The sequence below is a fragment of the Hemitrygon akajei genome, chromosome 8 (assembly GCF_048418815.1).
Source record: "Hemitrygon akajei chromosome 8, sHemAka1.3, whole genome shotgun sequence".
Lineage (NCBI taxonomy): Eukaryota > Metazoa > Chordata > Chondrichthyes > Myliobatiformes > Dasyatidae > Hemitrygon > Hemitrygon akajei.
In genome coordinates this window covers 2,322,525-2,344,925 of record NC_133131.1, presented here as the reverse complement: position 1 = coordinate 2,344,925, position 22,401 = coordinate 2,322,525, and the positions used below count along the sequence as shown (strand labels likewise).

General features: G+C 45.0%; 1 protein-coding gene across 1 annotated transcript in view; it reads right to left on the bottom strand.

Moving 5' to 3' along the window:
* Positions 1-698: 698 nt before the first annotated feature.
* Positions 699-22,401, bottom strand: part of LOC140731551 (uncharacterized) — a 44,463-nt gene continuing 22,760 nt past the window's right edge. Inside the window, exons 7-8 of the mRNA XM_073053042.1 lie at positions 19,397-19,572; positions 699-2,498 (exon numbers count right to left, since the gene is read on the bottom strand). Of these exons, the coding sequence (XP_072909143.1) occupies positions 2,477-2,498; positions 19,397-19,572 (198 nt within the window). The 3' untranslated portion in view covers positions 699-2,476. The remainder of the gene's footprint in view (positions 2,499-19,396; positions 19,573-22,401) is intronic.

Genomic DNA, 22,401 nt, shown 5'->3' with positions numbered 1-22,401 from the left:
TCCAATGTTCACACTATCACCCTGATACCTCTCCCCGTCCACTCCAATGTTCACACTATCACCCTGATACCTCTCCCCGTCCACTCCAATGTTCACACTATCACCCTGATACCTCTCCCCGTCCACTCCAATGTCCACACTATCACCCTGATACCTCTCCCCGTCCACTCCAATGTCCACACTAACACCCTGATACCTCTCCCCGTCCACTCCAATGTCCACACTAACACCCTGATACCTCTCCCCGTCCACTCCAATGTTCACACTATCACCCTGATACCTCTCCCCATCCACTCCAATGTTCACACTATCACCCTGATACCTCTCCCCGTCCACTCCAATGTCCACACTATCACCCTGATACCTCTCCCCGTCCACTCCAATGTCCACACTAACACCCTGATACCTCTCCCCGTCCACTCCAATGTCCACACTAACACCCTGATACCTCTCCCCGTCCACTTCAATGTCCACACTATCACCCTGATACCTCTCCCCATCCACTCCAATGTCCACACTATCACCCTGATACCTCTCCCCGTCCACTCCAATGTTCACACTATCACCCTGATACCTCTCCCCGTCCACTCCAATGTTCACACTATCACCCTGATACCTCTCCCCATCCACTCCAGTGTTCACACTATCACCCTGATACCTCTCCCCGTCCACTCCAATGTCCACACTATCACCCTGATGCCTCTCCCCGTCCACTTCAATGTCCACACTATCACCCTGATACCTCTCCCCGTCCACTCCAATGTCCACACTATCACCCTGATGCCTCTCCCCGTCCACTCCAATGTCCACACTATCACCCTGATACCTCTCCCTGTCCACTCCAATGTCCACACTATCACCCTGATGCCTCTCCCCGTCCACTCCAATGTTCACACTATCACCCTAATACCTCTCCCCGTCCACTCCAATGTCCACACTATCACCCTGATGCCTCTCCCCGTCCACTCCAATGTTCACACTATCACCCTGATACCTCTCCCCGTCCACTCCAATGTTCACACTATCACCCTGATACCTCTCCCCGTCCACTCCAATGTCCACACTATCACCCTGATGCCTCTCCCCGTCCACTCCAATGTTCACACTATCACCCTAATACCTCTCCCCGTCCACTCCAATGTCCACACTATCACCCTGATGCCTCTCCCCATCCTCCCCATGGTCCACACTATCACCCTGCTGCCTCTCCCCATCCACTCCAGTGTTCACACTATCACCCTGATACCTCTCCCCGTCCACTTCAATGTCCACACTATCACCCTGATGCCTCTCCCCATCCTCCCCATGGTCCACACTAATCCCCAGCTTTGAATCTCTGGCTGCTGAATCCAGTATTCTGTGCCTGCTTGGATCTCCAGCACTTCATCCTTTTGTCCCAGGCCAAGCGATGGTCACAGGCTCACAACCCTTTTCTGCTGACTCCATGCCAGTATACTACTCCAGGCACTCTCAGGGTGTTCATCTCCTGCCACATTTTATTGAAAGATTTCAAATGTCCAGACATCTCTCACTCAGCTGATTGTCCCTGATTTGCTCTCTAAATTGCCACCTATGAAGTCATGTTGATCATGTATGTCCTTGTTGCTGTTTTCTTAATGCCCCGTCGCTTCACGAATAACAGATTCCGGCATTTGCTTTGGTTTTTGAAATGTATTTAGTATGATGGCATGTCGCTAACATCGACCAGGAAGGTAACCTCCCTCTCTCAACCCAGAGATACCCACCTCACCCTGGCTACAGGCTCATCTCTGTACACTGCACGTTATGATTTAAAATAAACTTCTTCAGTTTGTAGGAATGTTCTAGAAACAATAGAATTTTGGAAAATAAAAGCTGGTGCATCCACTCTGTTCACCTCCTTCAACGCTCAGGATCAGGTCATTGAGTCAGTGATAATAAACCTGATTCTGATACTGACCTCTATATCCAGGGATATGCATTAACAGCTGGTCTACATGGCCACTGTATCCAGTGCACTGGTCTCTGTGTCCAGTGTTGTGCAGGAATAGCTGGTCTATGGTGGACACTGAATCCAGTGCTGTGCAGGAACAGCTGGTCTGCACTGGTCTCTGTATCCTGTGTTTTACATTAACTAATCATAGTGCCAGCAGCTGACAATGGCTTCCTCAGGCTTGTTTGATGTGGCCGTATACAGGGTGTGGCTCAGGAAGACTGCTGCCAGTGCCCAGCACTATGAGAGGAGGTCTTATTCTCATATTTGCTCTGGTTCCCTGGAAAATCCTGTCCACAGTGAGGGTGAGAGGGCAGATCTTCCCCTGGTCCACAGTGAGGGTGAGAGGGAACATCTGCCCCTGGTCCACAGTGAGGGTGAGAGGGCAGATCTGCCCCAGTCCACAGTGAGGGTGAGAGGGCAGATCTTCCCCTGGTCCACAGTGAGGGTGAGAGGGAACATCTGCCCCTGGTCCACAGCTGCTCTGTATCTCCGTCACCAGCTTCACTGCAGGGAAGGATTGGACCTGTACAACGATGAGATGAATAGTCAGAGAGAGAGGGAGGGAGCTCAGAGAATACATAAAATATCAAAGGGAAGCTTGGCTGTAAGTGACAAAAGCAGGATCTGGGATCAAGATTGGGGGGGGGGGGGATGGTTTGTGACTGGTGCAGCAGTCTGAGGGTGGGGAGGGATGGCAGGGAGGGTGGTGGTGAAGCTCAACAGACCGCATACGTGCCCAACCCACAAACAGACAGACCCCGTACGTGCCCAACCCACAAACAGACAGACCCTGTATGGGCCCAACCCACAGACAAACAGACCCTTTATGGGCCCAACTCACTGACAGACAGACCCCGTATGGGCCCAATCCACAGACAGACAGACCCCGTATGGGCCCAACCCACAGACAGACAGACCTCATATGGGCCCAACCCACAGACAGACAGACCCCGTATGGGCCCAACTCACAGACAGACAGACCCCGTATGGGCCCAATCCACAGACAGACAGACCTTGTCTGCGCCCAACTCACAGACAGACAGACCCCGTACGTGCCCGACCCACAGACAGACCCCGTATGGGCCCAACCCACAGTCAGTCAGACCCCGTATGGGCCCAACCCACAGACCGACAGACCCCGTATGGGCCAAACCCACAGACAGTCAGACCCCGTATGGGCCCAATCCACAGACAGGCAGACCCCGTACGTGCCCAACCCACAGACAGACCCTGAATGGGCCCAACCCACTGACCGACAGACCCCGTATGGGCCAAACCCACAGACAGTCAGACCCCGTATGGGCCCAATCCACAGACAGGCAGACCTTGTCTGCGCCCAACTCACAGACAGACAGACCCCGTATGGGCCCAACCCACAGACAGTCAGACACCGTATGGGCCCAATCCACAGACAGACAGGCAGTGGTCAGGTGAGCCGGTGTACAGTTCTGGTCACCACACTGTAGGGAGGGAGAGGTTGTACAGGGGAGGGTGTAGAGGAAATTCCCCATGATTGAGTTCATACTGCAATTTGAGGAGAAGCATAAATCACATGTATCTGCATTGCAATGGAATAAAGGGAATTACAGAGGCATGAGACAGGAGTTTGCCCAGGTGGATTGGAGGAGGATGCTGTCAGGAATGATTGCAGAGCAGCGATTGCTGAAGTTTCCAGTTCACAAGGCATAGGAAAGATATGTCCCACTGAGTAAGAAGTTCTCAAATGGCAGGATAGGCAACCGTGGCTGACAAGGGAAGTTAAGGACTGCATAAAAGCCAAAGAAAGGGTAAATAAGGTAGCAAAAGTGAGTGGTAAATTGGATGATTGGGAAGCTTTTAAAATACAACAAAAGGCAACTACAAAAGCTATAAAAAGGGAAAAAATAAAATATTAGAGCAGACTAGTCAATAATATAAAGCAGGATACCAAAAGTTTTTTCAGTTATATAAAGAGTAAAAGGGAGGTGAGAGTTGATATTGAATCGCTGGAAGATGATGCTGTTGAGGTAGTAATGGGGACAAAGAAATGGCACATGAACATTAAGGGTATTTTGCATCTGTCTTCACTGTGGAAGACACTAGCAGTGTGACAGAGGTCCATGAGTGTCAGGGAGCAGGAGTGAGTGCCATTGCTATTACAAAGGAAAAAGTGCTAGGCAAACTGAAGGGTCTTAAGGTGGATAAGTCACCTGGACCAGATGGACTACATCCCAGAGTCCTGAGAGAGGCTGCTGAAGAGATAACAGATGCATTGGTCATGATCTTTCAAGAATCACTTGATTCTGGCATGGTTCCGGAAGACTGGAAGATTGCAAATGTCACTCCACTCTTTACAAAGGGAAAAAGGCAAAAGAAATAATATTATAGGTCATTTAGCCTAACCTCAGTAGTGTTGGAGTCTATTATTAAGGATGAGGTTTTGTGGAGACTAATGATAAAATAAGTCAAAGTCAGCATGATTTCTGTGAAGAGAAATCCTGCCTGACAAATCTGTTATGGTGGACAAAGGAAAGGCAGTGAATGTCATTTACTTGGATTTCCAGAATGTACTTGATAAGGTGCCACACAAGGCTACTTAACAAGATCAAATCCTACGGCATTACAGGAAAGATATTGGCATAAATAGCAGAAAGGCTGACAGGCAGAAGGCTGTGAGTGGAAATAAAAGGGGCCTTTTCTGGTTGGCTGCTGGTTAGCAGCTTTGGGCCTGTATTCACTGGAATTTAGAATCGTGTGTGGGGATCTCATTGAATCCTACCGAACGTTGAAAGGACAAGACAAGGTGAATGTAGAGAGTATGTTTCCTATGGTGGGGGTATCTAGAACTAGAGGGCATAGCCTCAAAACTGAGGAGTGACCCTTTAGAACAGAGATGAGGAGGATTTTTTTTTAGCCTGTTATATACAGTAGCTGGAATATGGACCACAAATTACAACTGGAAATAGAAAAGGCACATCAAAAGGGCAATGTTATAATAGTCATGGGAGATTTCAACATGCAGGTCAATTAGGAAAATCAGGTTAGTAATGGATCTCAAGAGACTGTGTTTGTTGAATACCTATGAGGTGGCTTTTTAGAGCAGTTTGTCGTTGAGCCTCCTAGAGGGTTAGCTATACTGGATTGGGTGTTATGTAATGAACCACAGCAGATTAGGGACTGTATGTATAAGAACCCTTAGAAGGCAGTGATCATGATATGACTGAGTTCAACTTGAAATTTGATTAGGAGAAAGTAAAGTCACTGAAATAAAGCAGTATTTCAGTGGAGTAAAAGAAACTACAGTGGTATAAGAGAAGGGTTGGCTAAAGTAAATTGGAAGGAGCTACTAGCAAGGATGAGTTTCTGGGGAAAATGAGGAAGGTGCAAGATAGATGTAATCCAAAAATAAAGAAATACTTAAATGGCAAAATAGTACAACCGTGGCTGACAAAGGAAGTCAAAGATAATGTAAAAGCAAAAGAAAGGGCATACAACAAAGTAAAAATTAGTGGTAAGACAGAGGATTGAGAAGCTTTTAAAAACCTACAGAGAGCAACTAAAAGAATCATTAGAAAGGAAAATATGAAATGTGAAAGCAAACAATATCAAAGTGGATAGTAAAAGCTTTCTCAAGTATGTAAAAAATAAAAGAGAGATGAGAGTGGATGTAGGACCGTTAAATAATGAGGTCAGAGAAGTAATAATGGGGGGTCAAGGAGATAGCAAATTAACTAAATGAGTATTTTGCATCAGTCTTCACTGTGGAAGACACTAACAGTGTGCCAAATGTTGAAGGGTGAGAGGGAAGAGAAGTGAGTGTAGTTACTGTTACAAGGGCGAAGGTAAATAGCTGAAAGACCTAAATGTACATAAGTCACCCAGACCAGATGAACTGCAACCTAGGGTTCTGAAAGAGGTAGCAGTAGAGATTGTGGAGGCATTAGTAACAATCTTTCAAAAATCATTGGACTCTGGCATGGTGCCTGAGGACTGGAGAACTGCAAATGCCACTTCACTCTTCAAGAAAGGTAGAAGGCAGCAGAAAGGAAATTATTGACTAGTTAGCCTGAACTCAATGGTTGGGAAGATGTTGGAGTCAATTGTTAAGGATGAGGTTATTGAGTACTTGGTGACACGGGACAAGATAGGACAAAGTCCGCATGGTTTTCTTAAGGGAAAATTTTGCCTGACGTACTTGTTGGAATTCTTTGAGGAGATTACAAGTAGGATAGATAAAGGGGATGTGGTGGATGTTGTATATTTGGACTTTCAGAAGGCCTTTGACAAGGTGACACACATGAGGCTGCTTACCAAGTTAAGAGCCCATGGTATTACAGGGAAGTTAGTGGCAAGGTTAGGGAATTGGCTGATTGGTAAGAGGAAGTGAGTGGGAATGAACGGATCCTTTTCTGGTTGGCTGCCAATGACTAGTGGTCTTCCGCAGAGGTTGGTGTTGGGGGCTGCTTCAATGATTTAGATGATGGAATAGATGGCTTTGTTGTCAAGTTTGCAGATGATACAAAGTTGGTAGAGGGGCAGGTAGTGTTCAGGAAATAGGTAGGCTGCAGAAGAACTTAGACAGATTAGGAGAATGGGCAAGAGGCGGTAGATGAAATACGATGCTGGAAAATGCATGCTCATGCACTTTGGTAGTAGAAATAAATGAGCAGACTTTTTTCTAAAGGGGGAGAAAGTCCAAAAATCTGAGATGCAAAGGGACTTAGGAGTCCTTGTGCAGAACACCCTAAAGGTTAACGTGTAGGTAGGGTCGGCATTGCTGGCATTGAAGAATTTTCAGAGGAGGTTCACAAGGATGATTCCAAGAATGAAAGGGTTATCATACAAGGAATGTTTGATGGCTCTGGGTCTGAACTCAATGGTATTTAGAACGATAAGGGGGGGAATCTCATTGAACCCTTTTGAATGTTGAAAGGCCTTTACAGAGTAGATGTGGAAAGGATGTTTCCCATGGTGGAGGATTCTAGGACAAGAGGGCACAAGTTCAGGATAGAGGGGTGTCTATTTAAAACAAAGATGCAGAGAAACTTCTTTAGCCAGAGGGTGGTGATTTTGTGGAATTTATTAACACAGGCAGCTGAGGATGCCTGGTTGTTGGGTGTATTTAAGGCAGAGCTTGCTATGTTCTTGATTGGACATGGCATCAACAGTTACAGGGAAAAGACCAGGGACCACACACACATAAGACCATAAGACCTAGGAACTGAATCAGGCCATTTGGATCTGCATGTTGAAATCTCCCATGACTATGATAACATTGCCCTTTTGATATGCATTTTCTATTTCCTGTTCACTTCCCAGCTACTGTTGGGAGGTCTGTATATAACTGCCATAAGGGTCCTTTTACCCTTGCAGTTTCTTAACTCAACTCAAGGATCAAACATCTTCCAATCCTACGTCACACCCTTCTACTGATTTGATGCCATTCTTTACCAGCAGACACATGCCACACCCTCTGCCTACCTTCCTAACCCTCTGAAACAATGTTTTGGATATAACCCTGTATACTTTTATATATATATATATATATATATATATTCCCCCATTGGATACTACAAAGGGGGATGACCTATCTCTGACACTGAGCAGGAAAGGGTAAAATCCCAGGCAAAGCAGTGGTGATACGAGGCTCAAAGGTTAGCAGGACAGGCAGGAGATTCTGTGGCTGTGAATGAGAGTCTGCTCCATCGTTTCATTATGGCTGATCCCAGATCCCACTCAATCCCATTCACCTTCCTCCTTGCACTACCTACCCCTCGCCTGTCTTTGTATCATCTGCAAACTTTGCCACAAAGCCATCAATTCCATTATCTAAATCATTAATAAACAACATGAAAAGTAGCCACTGACCCCTGAGGAACACCACTAGTCACTGGCAGCCAACCAGAAAAGGCTTCCTTTATTTGCACTCACTGCTTCCTGCCTGTCAGCCATTCTGCTATCCATGCCAGTATCCCCCCTGTAACACCATAGGATTTTATCTTGTTAAGCAGCCTCATGTGTGGCACCTTATCAAACGCCTTCTGAAAATTCAAGTAAATGACATCCACTGCCTCTCCTTTGTCCACCCTGATTGTTACTTCCTTGAAGATCCCTAACAGATTTGTCAGGCAAGATTTCCCTTGACAGAAACCATGCTGACTTTGACTTATTTTATCATTAGTCTCAAGTACCTCAAAACCTCATCCTTAATAATGGACTCAAACACTTTCCCAACCACTGAGGTTAGGCTAACTGGCCTATAATTTCCTTTCTCCCTTCTTAAAAAATGGACTGACATTTGCAGTATTTCAGTCCTCTGCGACCATGCCAGAATCAAGTGATTCTTGAAAGATCATGACCAATGCATCCATTATCTCTTCAGCAATCTCTCTCAGTACTCTGGGATGTAGTCCATCTGGTCCAGGTGACTTATCCACCTTAAGACCCTTCAGCTTGCCTAGCACATTTTCCTTTATAATAGCAATGACACTCACTTCTCCTCCGACACTCAGGAACCTCTGGCATACTGCTAGTGTCTTCCACTGAATACTGATGCAAAGTACCTATTAAGTTCATCTGCCATTTCTTTGTCCCCCATTACTACCTCAACAGCATCATTTTCCAGTGGTTCAATATCAACTCACACCTCTTTTTTGCTCTTAATATAACTGAAAAAAACTTTCCAGCTTTATATTATTGGCTAGTTTGGCCTCAAATTTCATCTTTTCCCTTGTAGCTTTTTTAATTGTCTTTCACTGGATTTTAAAAGCTTCCAATGATCCAACCTCCCACTCACTTTTGCTACCTTATATGCCCTTTCCTTGACTTTTATGCATTCCTTAACTTCCTTCGTCAACCATGGTTGCATGGTTGCCTGCCCCTGTGATTTGAGAAGTTCTTCCTCTGTGGGACATATCTATCCTTCACCTTGTGAGCTATTCCCAGAAACTTCAGCCACCTCTGCTCTGCCATCATCCCCACCAGTATCCTCCTTCAATCCACCTGGGCAAGCTCCTCTCTCGTGCCTCTGGAATTCCCTTTATTCCATTGCGATACTGATACATGTGACATGCATCTCCTTCTCAAATTGCAGTATGAATTCAATCATATTATGATCACTGCCTCCTAAGGATTCTTTTATGTTAAGCTCCCTAATAAGATCTGGGTTATTACAGAACACCCAGTCTAAGATGCCTTTCCCCAAATAGGCTCAAGCACAAGCTGCTCTAAAAAGCCACCGCAAAGACATTCAACAAATTCCCTCTCTTCCGATCTACCACCAACCTGCTTTTCCCAAAGCTCTTACATATTGAAGACCCCCATTACAATGGCAACATTACTCTTATTACATGCCTTTTCCAGCTCCCTTTGCAATCTCAACCCTACATCTTGGCTACTATTTGGAGGCCTATATATGACTCCCATAATTTTTTTTTACCTTTGCAGTTCTCAACATTCTTTGACCCTATGTCACTTCTTTCTAGATATGTAATTCCATCTCTTACTAACAGAGTCACACCACGGTCTATGCCTTCCTGCCTGTCCTTTTGATACAAAATATATCCTTTGATGTTAAGCTCCCAACTGTGGCTTTCTTTCAGTCACGACTCAGTGACGCCCACAACATCATACCAACCAATCTCTAATTGTGCCACGAGTTTGTCCACCTTATTCAAAATGCTACGCACATTTAAATACAGTATCTTCAGTCCGGCATTCTTCTCCTTTCTGAATTTTGTCCCTGTGGTAGAATTAACTCTTTGCTCTGTCTGCATTTGTACCCAATCATTGGCTTGTCCTTCCTTACATTCATGTTACACCCATCATCTACTTGTAAACCTGCTGGGTCATCCTCAGCTCTATCATGCTGGTTCCCACCCCCTGCCATATTAGTTTAAACCACTCCCAACAGCTCTACTAAATCTGCCTGCAAGAATATTGTTTCCCCCTTGGATTCAAGTGCAACCATCCCTTTTGTACAGGTCCCACCTGCCCCAGAAGAGGTCCCAATTATCATCGGGGTGATCGTGGCCTAAGGTAGAAGGAGATGAGTTATTAACTTCAAACTTTCTGTATAATCACTCAAAGAGCTAACCAGCATGTGCATGTAACGAGAGCTGTATAACTCATCTCCTTCTACCTTAGGCCATGAACTTATCAATCACCTATCTGTGGACACTTTCTGGAGGTCCAAGATCCATCAGCTCCATGACTGCTGGACTAAGTGTGTAAATGTAGGAGGGGACTATGTTGAAAAATAAATGTGCTAGGTTTTCTAAAATTGACTCCTTTTACCTTAGGCCACAAACTTATCAATCACTCCTCGTAAGAGAGATGAGAGTGGATATAGGATCGCTAGAAAATGAGGCAGGAGAAATAATAATGGGGGACATGGAGATGGCAGATGAACTAACTGAGTATCTTGCATCAGTCTTCACTGTGGAAGACACTAGCAGTGTATCAGATGTTGTAGTGTGTGAAGGAAGAGAAGTTGGGTGCAGTTACTATTACAAGGTGCTCAAAAAGCTGGAAGACCTGAAGGTGCATAAGTCACCCGGACTAGATGAATTGCACCCTAGGGTTCTGAACAAGGTAGCACAGATTGTGGTGGCATTAAAAATGATCTTTCAAAAATCATCGGACTCTGGCACGGTGCCAGAGGACTGGAAAATTGCAAATGTCACTCCACTCTTTAAAAAAGGAGGAAGGCGGCAGAAAGGCCTCTACGGAGGGTGGAGCTTAGTCAAAATGGCGCTAAATGATGACTCCTTTGCTTGCATCTTTGGAAACAGTTCTAACTGTATTTTTAGTATCTCTATTTTTCCCTTTCAGGATTCTTTTGAAGACCCTGACCTGGAGTTACGCTCTGACTCTGGTTCTTTGCGGGAATGGGACCCACTCTCGGGGTTTCACGACTAGCTGTTATCCAACATGTCAAGGGTGTGGCTTAAGAGTTCGGCTCACCTTTGGAGGCCTAGGATCTCAGGGCTCTGGGGAAAGGCGGATTGAAGGTCGGTGTCCCGACAGACCGGTGTGTCATGGGAGCTGGAAGATCTTTGGCTGTGTGCACAGAGACATGAGATCTTTGGGCACAGAGCTCAGAAAAAGCGATGCAATGGACTTTTAACATCATAAGCTAACGAATTCTTGGTGATGTCTCCCATCTTGCTGTGAAATGGAGACATCTCTTTCTCCCTTATTAGGGAGAGAGAGAACCTGTGGTATGTTGAATACCGGGTGAACGCGTAGTCTTTGGAGTACTGCAAGTCTGTGTCTTTGCTGTTGCTTTGCTGACACTTGAGTGCTTGGTGGTGGGTGCCGATGCTTTTTTTTTGCCGATGGGGAGAAGGGGGATCGTTGTTTGCTGCTGCTTACGCGTGGGAGGGAGGAGGGCTGAGGGGACTTTGGGGTTCATTCATTTTTTGGGGCACTCCCCCATTTTTGTGGATGGTTGCGAAGAAAAAGCATTTCAGGATGCATATTGTATACATTTCTCTGACATTAAATGTACCTTTGAAACCTTTGAAGAAAATTATAGACAATTAGTCTGACCTCAGTGGTTTGGAAGATGTTATTGTTAAGGACGAGGTGATGGAGTACTTGGTGACACAGGACAAGATAGGACAAAGTCAGCATGGTTTCCTTAAGGCAGAGATTCCCAACCTGGGGTGCCTGCACCCCCAGGGGGTGCGACAAAGAGTGGCTTGTGTCCTTGAGTGACGAGTCACGAGTCATCACTCAGCCAGCTGCCCGTGTGCCTTGAGAAGTGGTAGTAACGTTTGCCCCAAGCACACTCCAGTCTCCCGCTGCCCAAGTCAGCGTTGAAGATTCTCATCAGTGTTACCTGGGAAGTTACACCTCAGAGTTGAGGAGTCTCATCAATGTTAGCTAGAAGGTTACATCACCAAGTTAAAAATCATCTCATAATGCCAAAATCTTTATACATCCTGAATCAACCATCAAGTAACAACTTCGCGTTAAAACCAAACCCACAGACAGTAGGTAAATTATTCAGTTATAAAATTTTTTAAAGCCGCATTTTGATAAAAAGCAGCTGAAGTCATTCATTCATATTTGTCTCAAAGAAAGTTTTTGAATTTCAAAGGTTTTCTTCTCTTAAAAGGTTTTTTTCTTGAATCATTGATAATTTTGAATTGTGTTAGTTGAGGAGGTATCATGGTTAGCACCGAGGATTTTGAATCGTGTGATGGAAGTTCATATTCATATTCAGATTCAGATTCAGTTAAATGAAACCACAAATGCAATGCAGTTAAAAAATGAGACAACGTTCCTCCAGAATGATATCACAAAAACACATGACAAAACAGACTACACTAGAAAATCCACGTAACGTTTGGCAATCCCCAATCCAGAGTCCGGAGAGGCTGCTGCGTATTAATAGGTGTGTAAATTCAGTACAGAGTAGCCTAATAAGTTACATCGCGTCCCCATAGCATTTCCACCTGACAATTTATCTTGGCGTAACCGCAGATAATATTGTAATAGCGATACTTTGCTATAGACGTGTCTGGTTGACTAAAGCGGTCATCCCTGACTTAGTCAGATAGTTTTCTCATATTAGCTCATATTTTTCTCTTTACCCTTAACCCTTCATCATGTCAAAAAGAAGGAAATGGAATGATGACGATGTGTGCTTTGGTTTCACTTGCACAACAGGAAATGATGGCTTGCAAAACCCCAGAGCATTCTTTGTAGCGTTGTGTTTTCCAACTCAAATCTGAAGCCATCCAAGCTTCAAGAGCACTTCAAGAACAAGCATGGCAGAGCTGATATTGAAGGACATGATTTTGGGTCATTGAAAATCAAAAGAACTCGTTTTGATTCACAAGGAACTCTTCCAAAATTAGGTTTTGTTTCTGTTGAAAAACCACTACTTCTTACTTCATACGAAGTGGCATATAAAGTGGCCAAATCCAAGAAGCCCCATACAATTGCAGAAGATCTCATCAAGCCATGTCCACTGGAAACAGCAACAGTTATCCAGGGCAAAGAAGCAAGAAAAAAATTTGAACAGGTGCCCCTAACAAATAATGTCATTCACAACCGAATCAGTGATTTGAGTGAAGATATTTTGGACCAAGTCATCTAGATGTCAGAGCTAGTCCTCTTAAAATCTCTATTCAATTGGATGAGTCAACTGATGTCTCCAGTTGTAGTCAACTCATCACATTAGTGAGGTATGTCAATGATGGTGCTGTGAAGGAAGATTTCCTGCCTTGTAAAGATCTGAAAACAAACACAACTGCAAAGGATGTGATGCAGCTGGTGAAAGACTTCTTTGCCAAATATGATTTAGATATCAAAGTCATTGGTTCTGTGTGCACTGACAGGGCACCTGCAATGCTTGGAAATTAATCTGGCTTTTCTGCATTGATGAAAAAGGAGATTCCAGACTTGCAAGTTACCCATTGTTTTCTTCATCGGCATGTTTTGGCATCAAAAACATTGCCTCCAAATTTGAAGAAAGTCCTTGATACTTGTGTGAAGATCATCAACTGGATCAGGGGGCATGCTTTGAACCATCGCATCTTCAAATCATTTTGTGAGGATCTGGGAAGTGAGCATTCAGTTTTGCTTTTCCACACAGAAGTCCGTTGGTTGTCACAAGGACAAGCTTTAACCCACTTCATTGAGCTGCGGGAAGAAATCAAAGTTTTTCTGGAGGAGCATGAATGTGATCTGGTTGGGGCAATGGAATCACAGGAATTCGCCCAAATGCTGGCTTACTTAGCTGACATTTTCACTCATATGAATGACCTGAGTGTTTCTCTTCAAGGAAAAGGGATAAACATATTGAAGGCTTGTGAAAAGTTGAATTCCTTCAAAGAAAAGTTATGTCTTTGGTGTCAAAGGATGGAAAGAGGCAGTCTCTCAAATTTTCCTTCACTAGAAGAGATGGTTGATGATGCTGTATCCATAACTCCTACTGTGCATGAAGAAATCGTGGCTCATTTAAAATGCTGTCAGAATTGTTTGATGGATATTTTGCTGCTGGAGACCTGAAGATTTCAGAAGAATGGATCATGAATCCATATTCCTACAATTTGGAGAAAATGTCAGATGATGAAGAGCTGAAGGAAGATCTTATTGATTTACGGACAAATCGAGCTCTTGAAATGCAACTTGAAAGCAAGACTTTGGAGGAGTTTTGGTGTGCAGCACTGGATATGTTCCCAAGACTTGGTGGAAAAGCACTCTGTGTCCTCATTCCATTTGTAACAACATACTTCTGTGAATCTGGATTCAGTTCTCTTTTGCCAATCAAGACAAAATCTAGGAATCGCCTGAATCCACAGGCAGACCTGCGGATCGCAGTCAGCAAGAAAGTTCCACGTTTTGACAAAATCATGTATGAGAAGCAGGAGCAAAGAAGTCATTGAATTTTATGTTCACAATTGGGATTGATTTTACTGTTTAGAATTTTTTCTGAATAAATTAGAATCTAATTGCTCAATTTATATTTGCATTTTATGCACTGAGTTAAAAGCTTATATTTTTAAGTTCAATTTGTTCACCCGCAGTATTGTATGTGGTTCAATTTGTGGTTCAAAAATTAGAAATTAGACTTCTTCATCTTCAAATGTGATATTACTTTTGTAGGGGGTGCGAACATTAATCAAACATTTCTAGGTGTGTGGGGCATAGAAAAGGTTGGAAACCACTGCCTTAAGGGAAAATCCTGCCTGACAAACTTCTTGGAATTCTTTGAGGAGATCACAAGTAGGATAGATAAAGGGGACACAGTGAATGTTGTATATTTGGACTTTCAGAAGGCCTTTGACAAAGTGCCTCACATGAGGCTGCTTATGAAGTTAGGAGCACATGGTATTACAAGAAGTTACTAAGATGGTTAGAGCATTGGCTGATTGCAAGTAGGCAGCGAGTGGGAATAAAAGGATCCTTTACTGGTTAGCTGCGGGTCCGTGTTGGGACCACTGCTTTTTAATGGTGTATATAAGTGATTTAAATGATGAAATAGATGGTTTTGTTGCCAAGTTTGCAGATGATACAAAGATTGGTGGTGGGGCAGATAGTGTTGAGGAAACAGGTAGGATGCAGAAGGACTTAGACAGATTAGGAGACTGGGCAAGAAGAGTGGCAAATGAAATATAATGTTGGAAAATGCATGGTCATGCACTTTGGTAGTAGAAAGAAATGTGGACTATTTTCTAAATGGGGAGAAAATCCAAAAATCTGAGATGCAAAGGGACTTGAGAGTCCTTGTGCAGAACACCCTGAAGGTTAACTGCAGGTAGTCGGTGGTGAGGAAGGCAAATGCAATGTTAGCATTCATTTCAAGAGGTCTAGAATACAGGAGCAAGGATGTGATGCTGAGGCTTTATAAGACACTGGTGAGGCCTCACCTTGAGTATTGTGAACAGTTTTGGGCTCCTCATCTAAGAAGAGATGTGTAAGCATTGGAGAGGGTCCAGAGGAGGTTCACAAGGATTATTCCAGGAATGAAAGGGTTATCATACAAGGAGTATTTGATGGCTCTGGGTCAGTACTTGTTGGAATTTAGAAGGATGAGGGGGGATCTCATTGAAACCTTTTGAATGTTGAAAGGCCTAGACAGAGTAGATGTGGAAAGGATGTTTCCCGTGGTGGGGGAGTCTAGGACAAGAGGGCACAGCCTCAGGATAGAGGGATGTCTGTTCAAGACAGAGATGCAGAGAAATCTCTTTAGCCAGAGGCTGGTGAATTTGTGGAAATTGTTGCCATGCACAGCTATGGAGGCCAAGTCATTGGGTGTATTTTAGGCAGAGATAGATAGATTCTTGATTGGACATGGCATCAAAGGTTACAGGGAGAAGGCCAGGAAATGGGGTTGAGAAGAAGAAAGAAATGATCAATCATGATTAAATGACAGGGCAGACTCCAAATGGCCTAATTCTGCTCCTATGTCTTATGGATATATCCCAGAGTTCTGAAAGAAATAGTTGAAGAGATTGTGGAAGCATTAATAATGATCTTTCAAGAATCAATAAATTCTCAAAAGATTTCAGAGGACTGGAAAATTGCAACTGTCAGACCATTCTTCAAGAAGGGAGAGAGGCAGAAGAAAGGAGATTATAGACCGATTACACTAACTTCAGTGGTTGGAAAGATTTTTGAATATATTATTAAGGATGAGGTTTTGGAGTACTTGGAGGGGCATGATAAAGTAAACCAAGGTTAGCATGGTTTCCTTAAGGGAAAATCTTGTCTGACAAATCTGTTGGAATTTTTTGAGGAAATAACAGACAGGATAGACAATGGAGAGTCAGTGGTTGTTGTTTATTTGGATTTTCAGAAGGCCTTTGGCAAGGTGCTGCACACAAGGCTGCTTGACAAGTTAAGAGCAGGAATAAAGGTAGCCTTTTCTGGTTGACTGTCACTGACTTGTGATGTTCCACAGGTGTTGGGATCTCTTCTTTTTATGTTATATATCAATGATTTGGATGATGCAATTGATGGCTTTATGGCCAAGTTTGTGAATGATATGAAGATAGGTGGAGGGGCAGGTACTGTGAAGAAGCAGTGAGGCTGCAGAAGGACAGACAGATTGGAAAAATGGGCAAAGAGGTGGAGGATGGAATATAATGTAGGAAAGTGCATGATCATGCACTTTGATAGAAGGAACAAAAGCATAGACTATTTTCTAAATGGGGAGAAAATTCAATAATCAAAGGTACAAAGGGACCTGGGAGTCCTCATACAGAATTCTCTAAAAGTTAATTTGCAGGTTGATATGGTAGTGAGGAAGTCAAACTTTGCTGATATTGGAGAGGGTTCAAAGGAGGTTCATGAAATTGATTCCAGGATTTAAAGGCTTGTCATATGAGGAATATTTGATGGCTCCGGGCCAGTACTCACTGGAATTCAAAGGAATGAGAGCTGATCTCATTGAAACCTATCGAATGCTGAAAGGCTTTGAAAGAGTGGGTGTGAAGAGGATGTTTCCAATAGAGGGGGAGCCTCATCAAATAGCCTAATTCTGCTCCTGTGGTATTATGGTCTTAAAGGCAATCTTAGCATTCATTTTGAGAAGATTAGAATATAAGAGCAAGCATGTGATGCAGAAACATTATAAGGCAGACCCCACTTTTTGTGAGCAGTTTTGGTCCCTTTATCTAAGAAAAGATGTGCTGGCATTGGAGAGGGTCCAGTGGAGGTTCACAAGAATTATTCCAGGAATGAAAGGGTTAATATATGAAGAGCATTTGATTGGCTCTGGGCCTTTACTCATTGGAGTTCAGAAGAATGGTGGCAGTGGAGGAATCTCATTGAAACCTATTGAATATTGAAAGGTTGAGATAGGGTCGACGTGGAGAGGATGTATCCTACGGAGGGGGAGTCTAGGACTAGAAGAGATGTCCATTTAGAATGGCCATGATGAGGAATTTCATTAGCCAGAGCGTGGTGAATCTGTGGAATTCATTGTTGTGAACAGCTGTGGAGTCCAACTCATTCAGTATATTTAAAACAATGGTTAATTGGCTCTTGGTCATTCAGGGTGTCAAAGGTTACAGGGAAAAAGAAGATTAAGAGCAATAATAAATCAGCCATGATGGAATTCTGGAGCAGACTCTGTGGCTGAGTGTCCTAGTTCTGCTCCTATGTCTTATGCAGTAGGCAGTTTAAATGGTTTGTCATGAACTAAATGGGCCAAAGAGCCTCTTCCAGTGCTGTACTTTTCTATGACTCTGTGACCGGGAAAACACTGTCCAGGGGACGGTGGGGCAGACCACCACGCACTTATCGCCTGAGAGGGATGCTGGGGCAGACCACTGGGGTAACACTATCCGAGGGGGTTAGTGGGGCAGATTACTGAGGACATTCTGGCCGAGGGGGGCAGTAGGGCAGATTACTAGGGACATTCTGCCCGAGGGGGCAGTGGGACAGATTACCCGGGAAACACTGTCCGAGGTGGTGATGGGGAAGATCACCAGTAACGTTTATGTGGATGTGAAGCTGGATCATCAAGGCAGTAAGGAGTACAGACCGTGTCCGGACTTTGTGATTAGCAATGGCTGATAGAGCAGCTTGAAGTTGTAAATATGGTGTCATTTGACTTTCTGAAGGTCTTTAATAGAAAAATCAAGTGTGGGTATTGGTGGAACACCTGATAGATTGGGCAGGTCAGAATTGACAGGAGAGAGGCTTTGACAAGTCCTGTGAGGCAGATTGGTGCTGGTCTCTGTCTACATCAGTGATTTACACATTGATCTTGTGTGAGGTTGTGATGATCAAAACTGGGAGTGTTGGGAGTGCAAAGGTAGCTTGGAGGGGGCAGTTGGAAGGGTTGAGGGAATGGACGTGCAGATGGGACATAGAAAATGTGGTGCTCACTCTATGGGGAATGGTGGGTTTGGCAGGACTCAGTGTCCAGAGAGAGAGGAAGTGCTGGAGTCAGATATGATCCCCATGTTTGACAGACATTAACACAGACACCATTAGGAAATATACAAAAGAATATAGACCTAAAACTTGGATAGTGTAGATAGCAAAAAGGTTAGCATTAGGGTGGGCTGAAGGGTCTGTTTTGTACAACTCTGTGACAAATGTATGTAAGAACAAGAACAGATACATCCTATCTCCAGCTTTAGTGAGGCCACATTTAGAACACTGCACACCTTCTGGGCTGCTTATCAAGGAAAAGGTGTAGTTGTGAGATTGGGGACCTCAAATTGACTCAGAGTGGCTGGATTCTTGAAAGGAGAGAGATTTGGCATCCTGGGCCTGTACTCTGTCACGTCCTGGATGACAGGAGGTGACAAATAGAAAGGTATGAAGTTCTGAGCTTCACTGGCTGGGAGGGGTATTGCTGTTTCTTCTTGGTGCGGTATATTCAACCAGGAATCATAGTCTCAAACATGGGGGGGGAGTGGGGAGAGAGGAGGATAACAGGGCTTTGGTTTATGTCCCCATGTACCATTGGGAAGGGATCCATAGCTTTATTACAAGATCAGGAAGGAACATACTGCTGAGGTTGGAGAAGAGTCTGAAACGATGGGTGGAATGGGTCATTCACTCCCCTACCCCCATTTCATGAGGGCATGTAATGATAAGGGGGGTTTGTGGATGGAGAAGGACGGGTAGGGAGTGAGATGGAGGGGTAAGGGGGAGAGGTGATCAGAGTGCAAAGGCTTTGGACAGGCAGGACGGTGGATATGTACACTGATATATTGGGACTCAGTAATAATGGCCCTGTCCCCACCGCCCCTTGGCCAATCCCCAGCCCTTTCAAACATGCAAGTTCCTCCTTGCTGGTGTGTCGCTTTGAACCTCTGCTGACAGACCCATCAGGAGCTGCGGAAATCCAAACCAGGGCGTAATCAGTGAGGAACATCCCTATGGTGATGACAGCAGTTGGCAGAGCAGGGCCTGACTACTGTGCAACTGACCACTTTGGCCATCAGACATAAGCTGCTTACCCACCTGAGAGCCCGAACGGCAGCCAGCTCCCTGTGCAGCTGCCTGATTTTCCTCCTCTCTTCCTGGAGCTCTTTCCTCAGCTCCCGCATCTCCTCCTGTGCTTCGCACTTCATGTCGTTGGCCACCACTACCGCTGTCTGCAGGTCAGCCTGGAAATATCGCCACTCCTCCTCTTCCTCCTGCCAATGAATAACAATAATTCCCAGAGACAGCCGACACACCCGTTGGAGTGGGCTGTTGTCCCTACACCTTACGGCCCAATATCAAACGGGATGGAGGTGTGAACACACAACCTCTTGGTTCATCATAACCCATGGAGATGGGGTAGGAGAGAGAGGGGGGGATTGGAGAGGAGGGGGAAGGGATAGGAGGAAAGAGGGGAGAGTGGGAGGGGTGAGGTTGGAGAGGGGGAGGGAAGGAGAGAAAGAGAGGCATAGAGGGAGAGAGAGAGACTCAGGGAGGGACAGAGACAGAGAGCAACTCAGTGAGAAAGGCAGGGTCAGAAGAGATAGGAAGCAAAGTTACTGATGGTCTTGTGTCTGTTTGTGGGTTGGGATTTGATGAATAAAGGCCCCCACCCCAGGATCTAATGAACAGAGCCCCCCCCCCACCCCATGATGATCTGCCTTTCTCGTCACACCACCTACCTGTGGTGAGCACTGAGCCATACTGTGGGGCAGAGTTACAGCTCAGGAACTGCAAACCACCCTCTTAACTTCACCCTGTCACTCCCACTTTCACTTCCTCCTCTCTTCCAATGTTCAGTTACTTCCTCTTCATTGCAAGTTCCTTAAATTTCCTGAATGTTGTCAGAGCTGGAGGTGGTAATGGGGACAAGCTCCCACTACCTATTAAATGCTCCCAATGGTGTGCGGCACAAATAGCCTCCAACAACCAAGTCCAGCTCCTGGCCTTCATGTGTAGCTTAGCTACTAAGCCCTTTGGAACCATTTCTACAGACAGGAGAAGGGGCAAAGGTGGATTACAGGCACTTTAAAACCAGTTGATTCAGGCAGATGGGGTTTGTCAGCTACGGTTGACAATCCATTTGGGAGAAGGAAAACTCTGATCTCAAACTTCCACTGCTTTGCGGCTATACCCACCCAAGGGCGAGGCTTTGGAAGTAAACTCAAAGGAAAATCCAGAGCTGGAGTCCCTAAGGCAGTCCTACATTGAGTTTAATGTTGACTGTCAACTCCTGTGATACCGCTGGAGTTCCTTTGGATTCATCAGCTCGTAGAGAGGGAGCGAGACTGCTGCCTGAGCAACAGCTTGCTCTCTATATTGTACTGATTGCCCTGGCTTGAGTATGCCATGGATGCAATGTCCATGGTTACCTCGACTTACAGAAGACCTTCTCATTGCAACTTCCCTCTTAGAGGTTTTCCCAACATCACCATTAAATTCACTTGAGGCCATTCAACCCATTCAAACTATGCTCTCCATTTAACTCTGTGCTCCAGCCTTTCCCACATTCCACTGATGTTTCCCTTTGGCAAGCTGTTACACAAAGTGCTTCCACTTCCCTTTCAGGTAGGCCACTCACCACAGGACACATTCTTCATTTGGTTCTCTGCTGACCCCCTTGACTCTGTGTCCCCTCTGCCTACCCACACTCCTTGTTCTAGACACAGGCCCTCATTGTTTACCCGACCAACACTCCCTCTGGGATGTTCTCTCTCTCACCGACACTCTGTAGCTCTCTCTTAGCCAGGGACAAGTGGGATGCAAACTGCTTTGGCAACAGGAGGCAGTGGGTGATGGTGGACACTTGCTGTGTGATTCACAGCCCATGACCACTGGAATTTTCTGTTATTCTATAAGCTATTGGTCACAGCCACAGTAGGAGGACTGTGTAGCTCAGTAGGATGATGAAGACCACATGGAACAGAATGCAGACCCACTACAACCTCACCTGCAATGGAATGCTTCAGTAACTGGAGACATCAGGTCTGTTTTCTCTGGGGCAGAGGAGGCTGAGGGAGAAACTGATGGAGGTGTATAAAATTATGACAGGCAAAGAGAGGGTCAATAGTAGTAACCTTTTGCCCAAAACTAGAGGATATTGCTTAAAGGTAAGAAGGAAGAGGACATTGGTTTGGGGGAAGAGCACATTTATTTGGGGCAGGTGGGAAAAGGACATTGGTTTAGGGAAAAGGGAAAAGAACATTTGTTTGGGGGAAGAGGGAAGAAGACGTTGATTTGGGGAAGAGGGAAGAAGACGTTGGTTTGGGGAAAAGGGAAAAGGACATTGTTTCAGGGAAGAGGGAAGAAGACGTTCGGTTTGGGGAAGAGGGAAAAGGACATTGGTTTGGGGAAGAGGGAAGAAGACGTTGGTTTGGGAAAGAGGGAAGAAGACGTTGGTTTGGGGAAGAGGGAAGAAGACGTTGGTTTGGGGAAAAGGGAAGAAGACATTGGTTTGGGGAAAAGGGAAGAAGACATTGGTTTGGGGAAGAGGGAAGAAGACGTTGGTTTGGGGAAGAGGGAAGAAGACGTTGGTTTGGGGAAGAGGGAAGAAGACGTTGGTTTGGGGAAGAGGGAAGAAGACGTTGGTTTGGGGAAGAGGGAAGAAGACGTTGGTTTGGGGAAGAGGGAAGAAGACGTTGGTTTGGGGAAAAGGGAAAAGGACATTGTTTCAGGGAAGAGGGAAGAAGACGTTCGGTTTGGGGAAGAGGACATTCGTTTGGGGAAAGTGTGAAGAGGGCATTGGTTTGGAGCATGAGGACATCGGTTTTAGAGCAAGTATAAACAGGTAGAAAAGTAGAAGAGTGGTCTCTGTGTTATGTGACTCTATAAATTGCAACCACAGCCTCTAAATTTGATCTGTCACACACATTTTCAGCACAGCTCTCCATCTCCCATTATTCTAGTGCAGGCCACACACATTCACCTTTCATATTCCAGACCACATATGCTGTATCCCAGAGCACTAAGAAATGCCAGGGAGAATGGTAGAAGAGAGCCCAGATATCCCAATCCTTCCCAGCCTACAGGATGCTAGAGGAGAC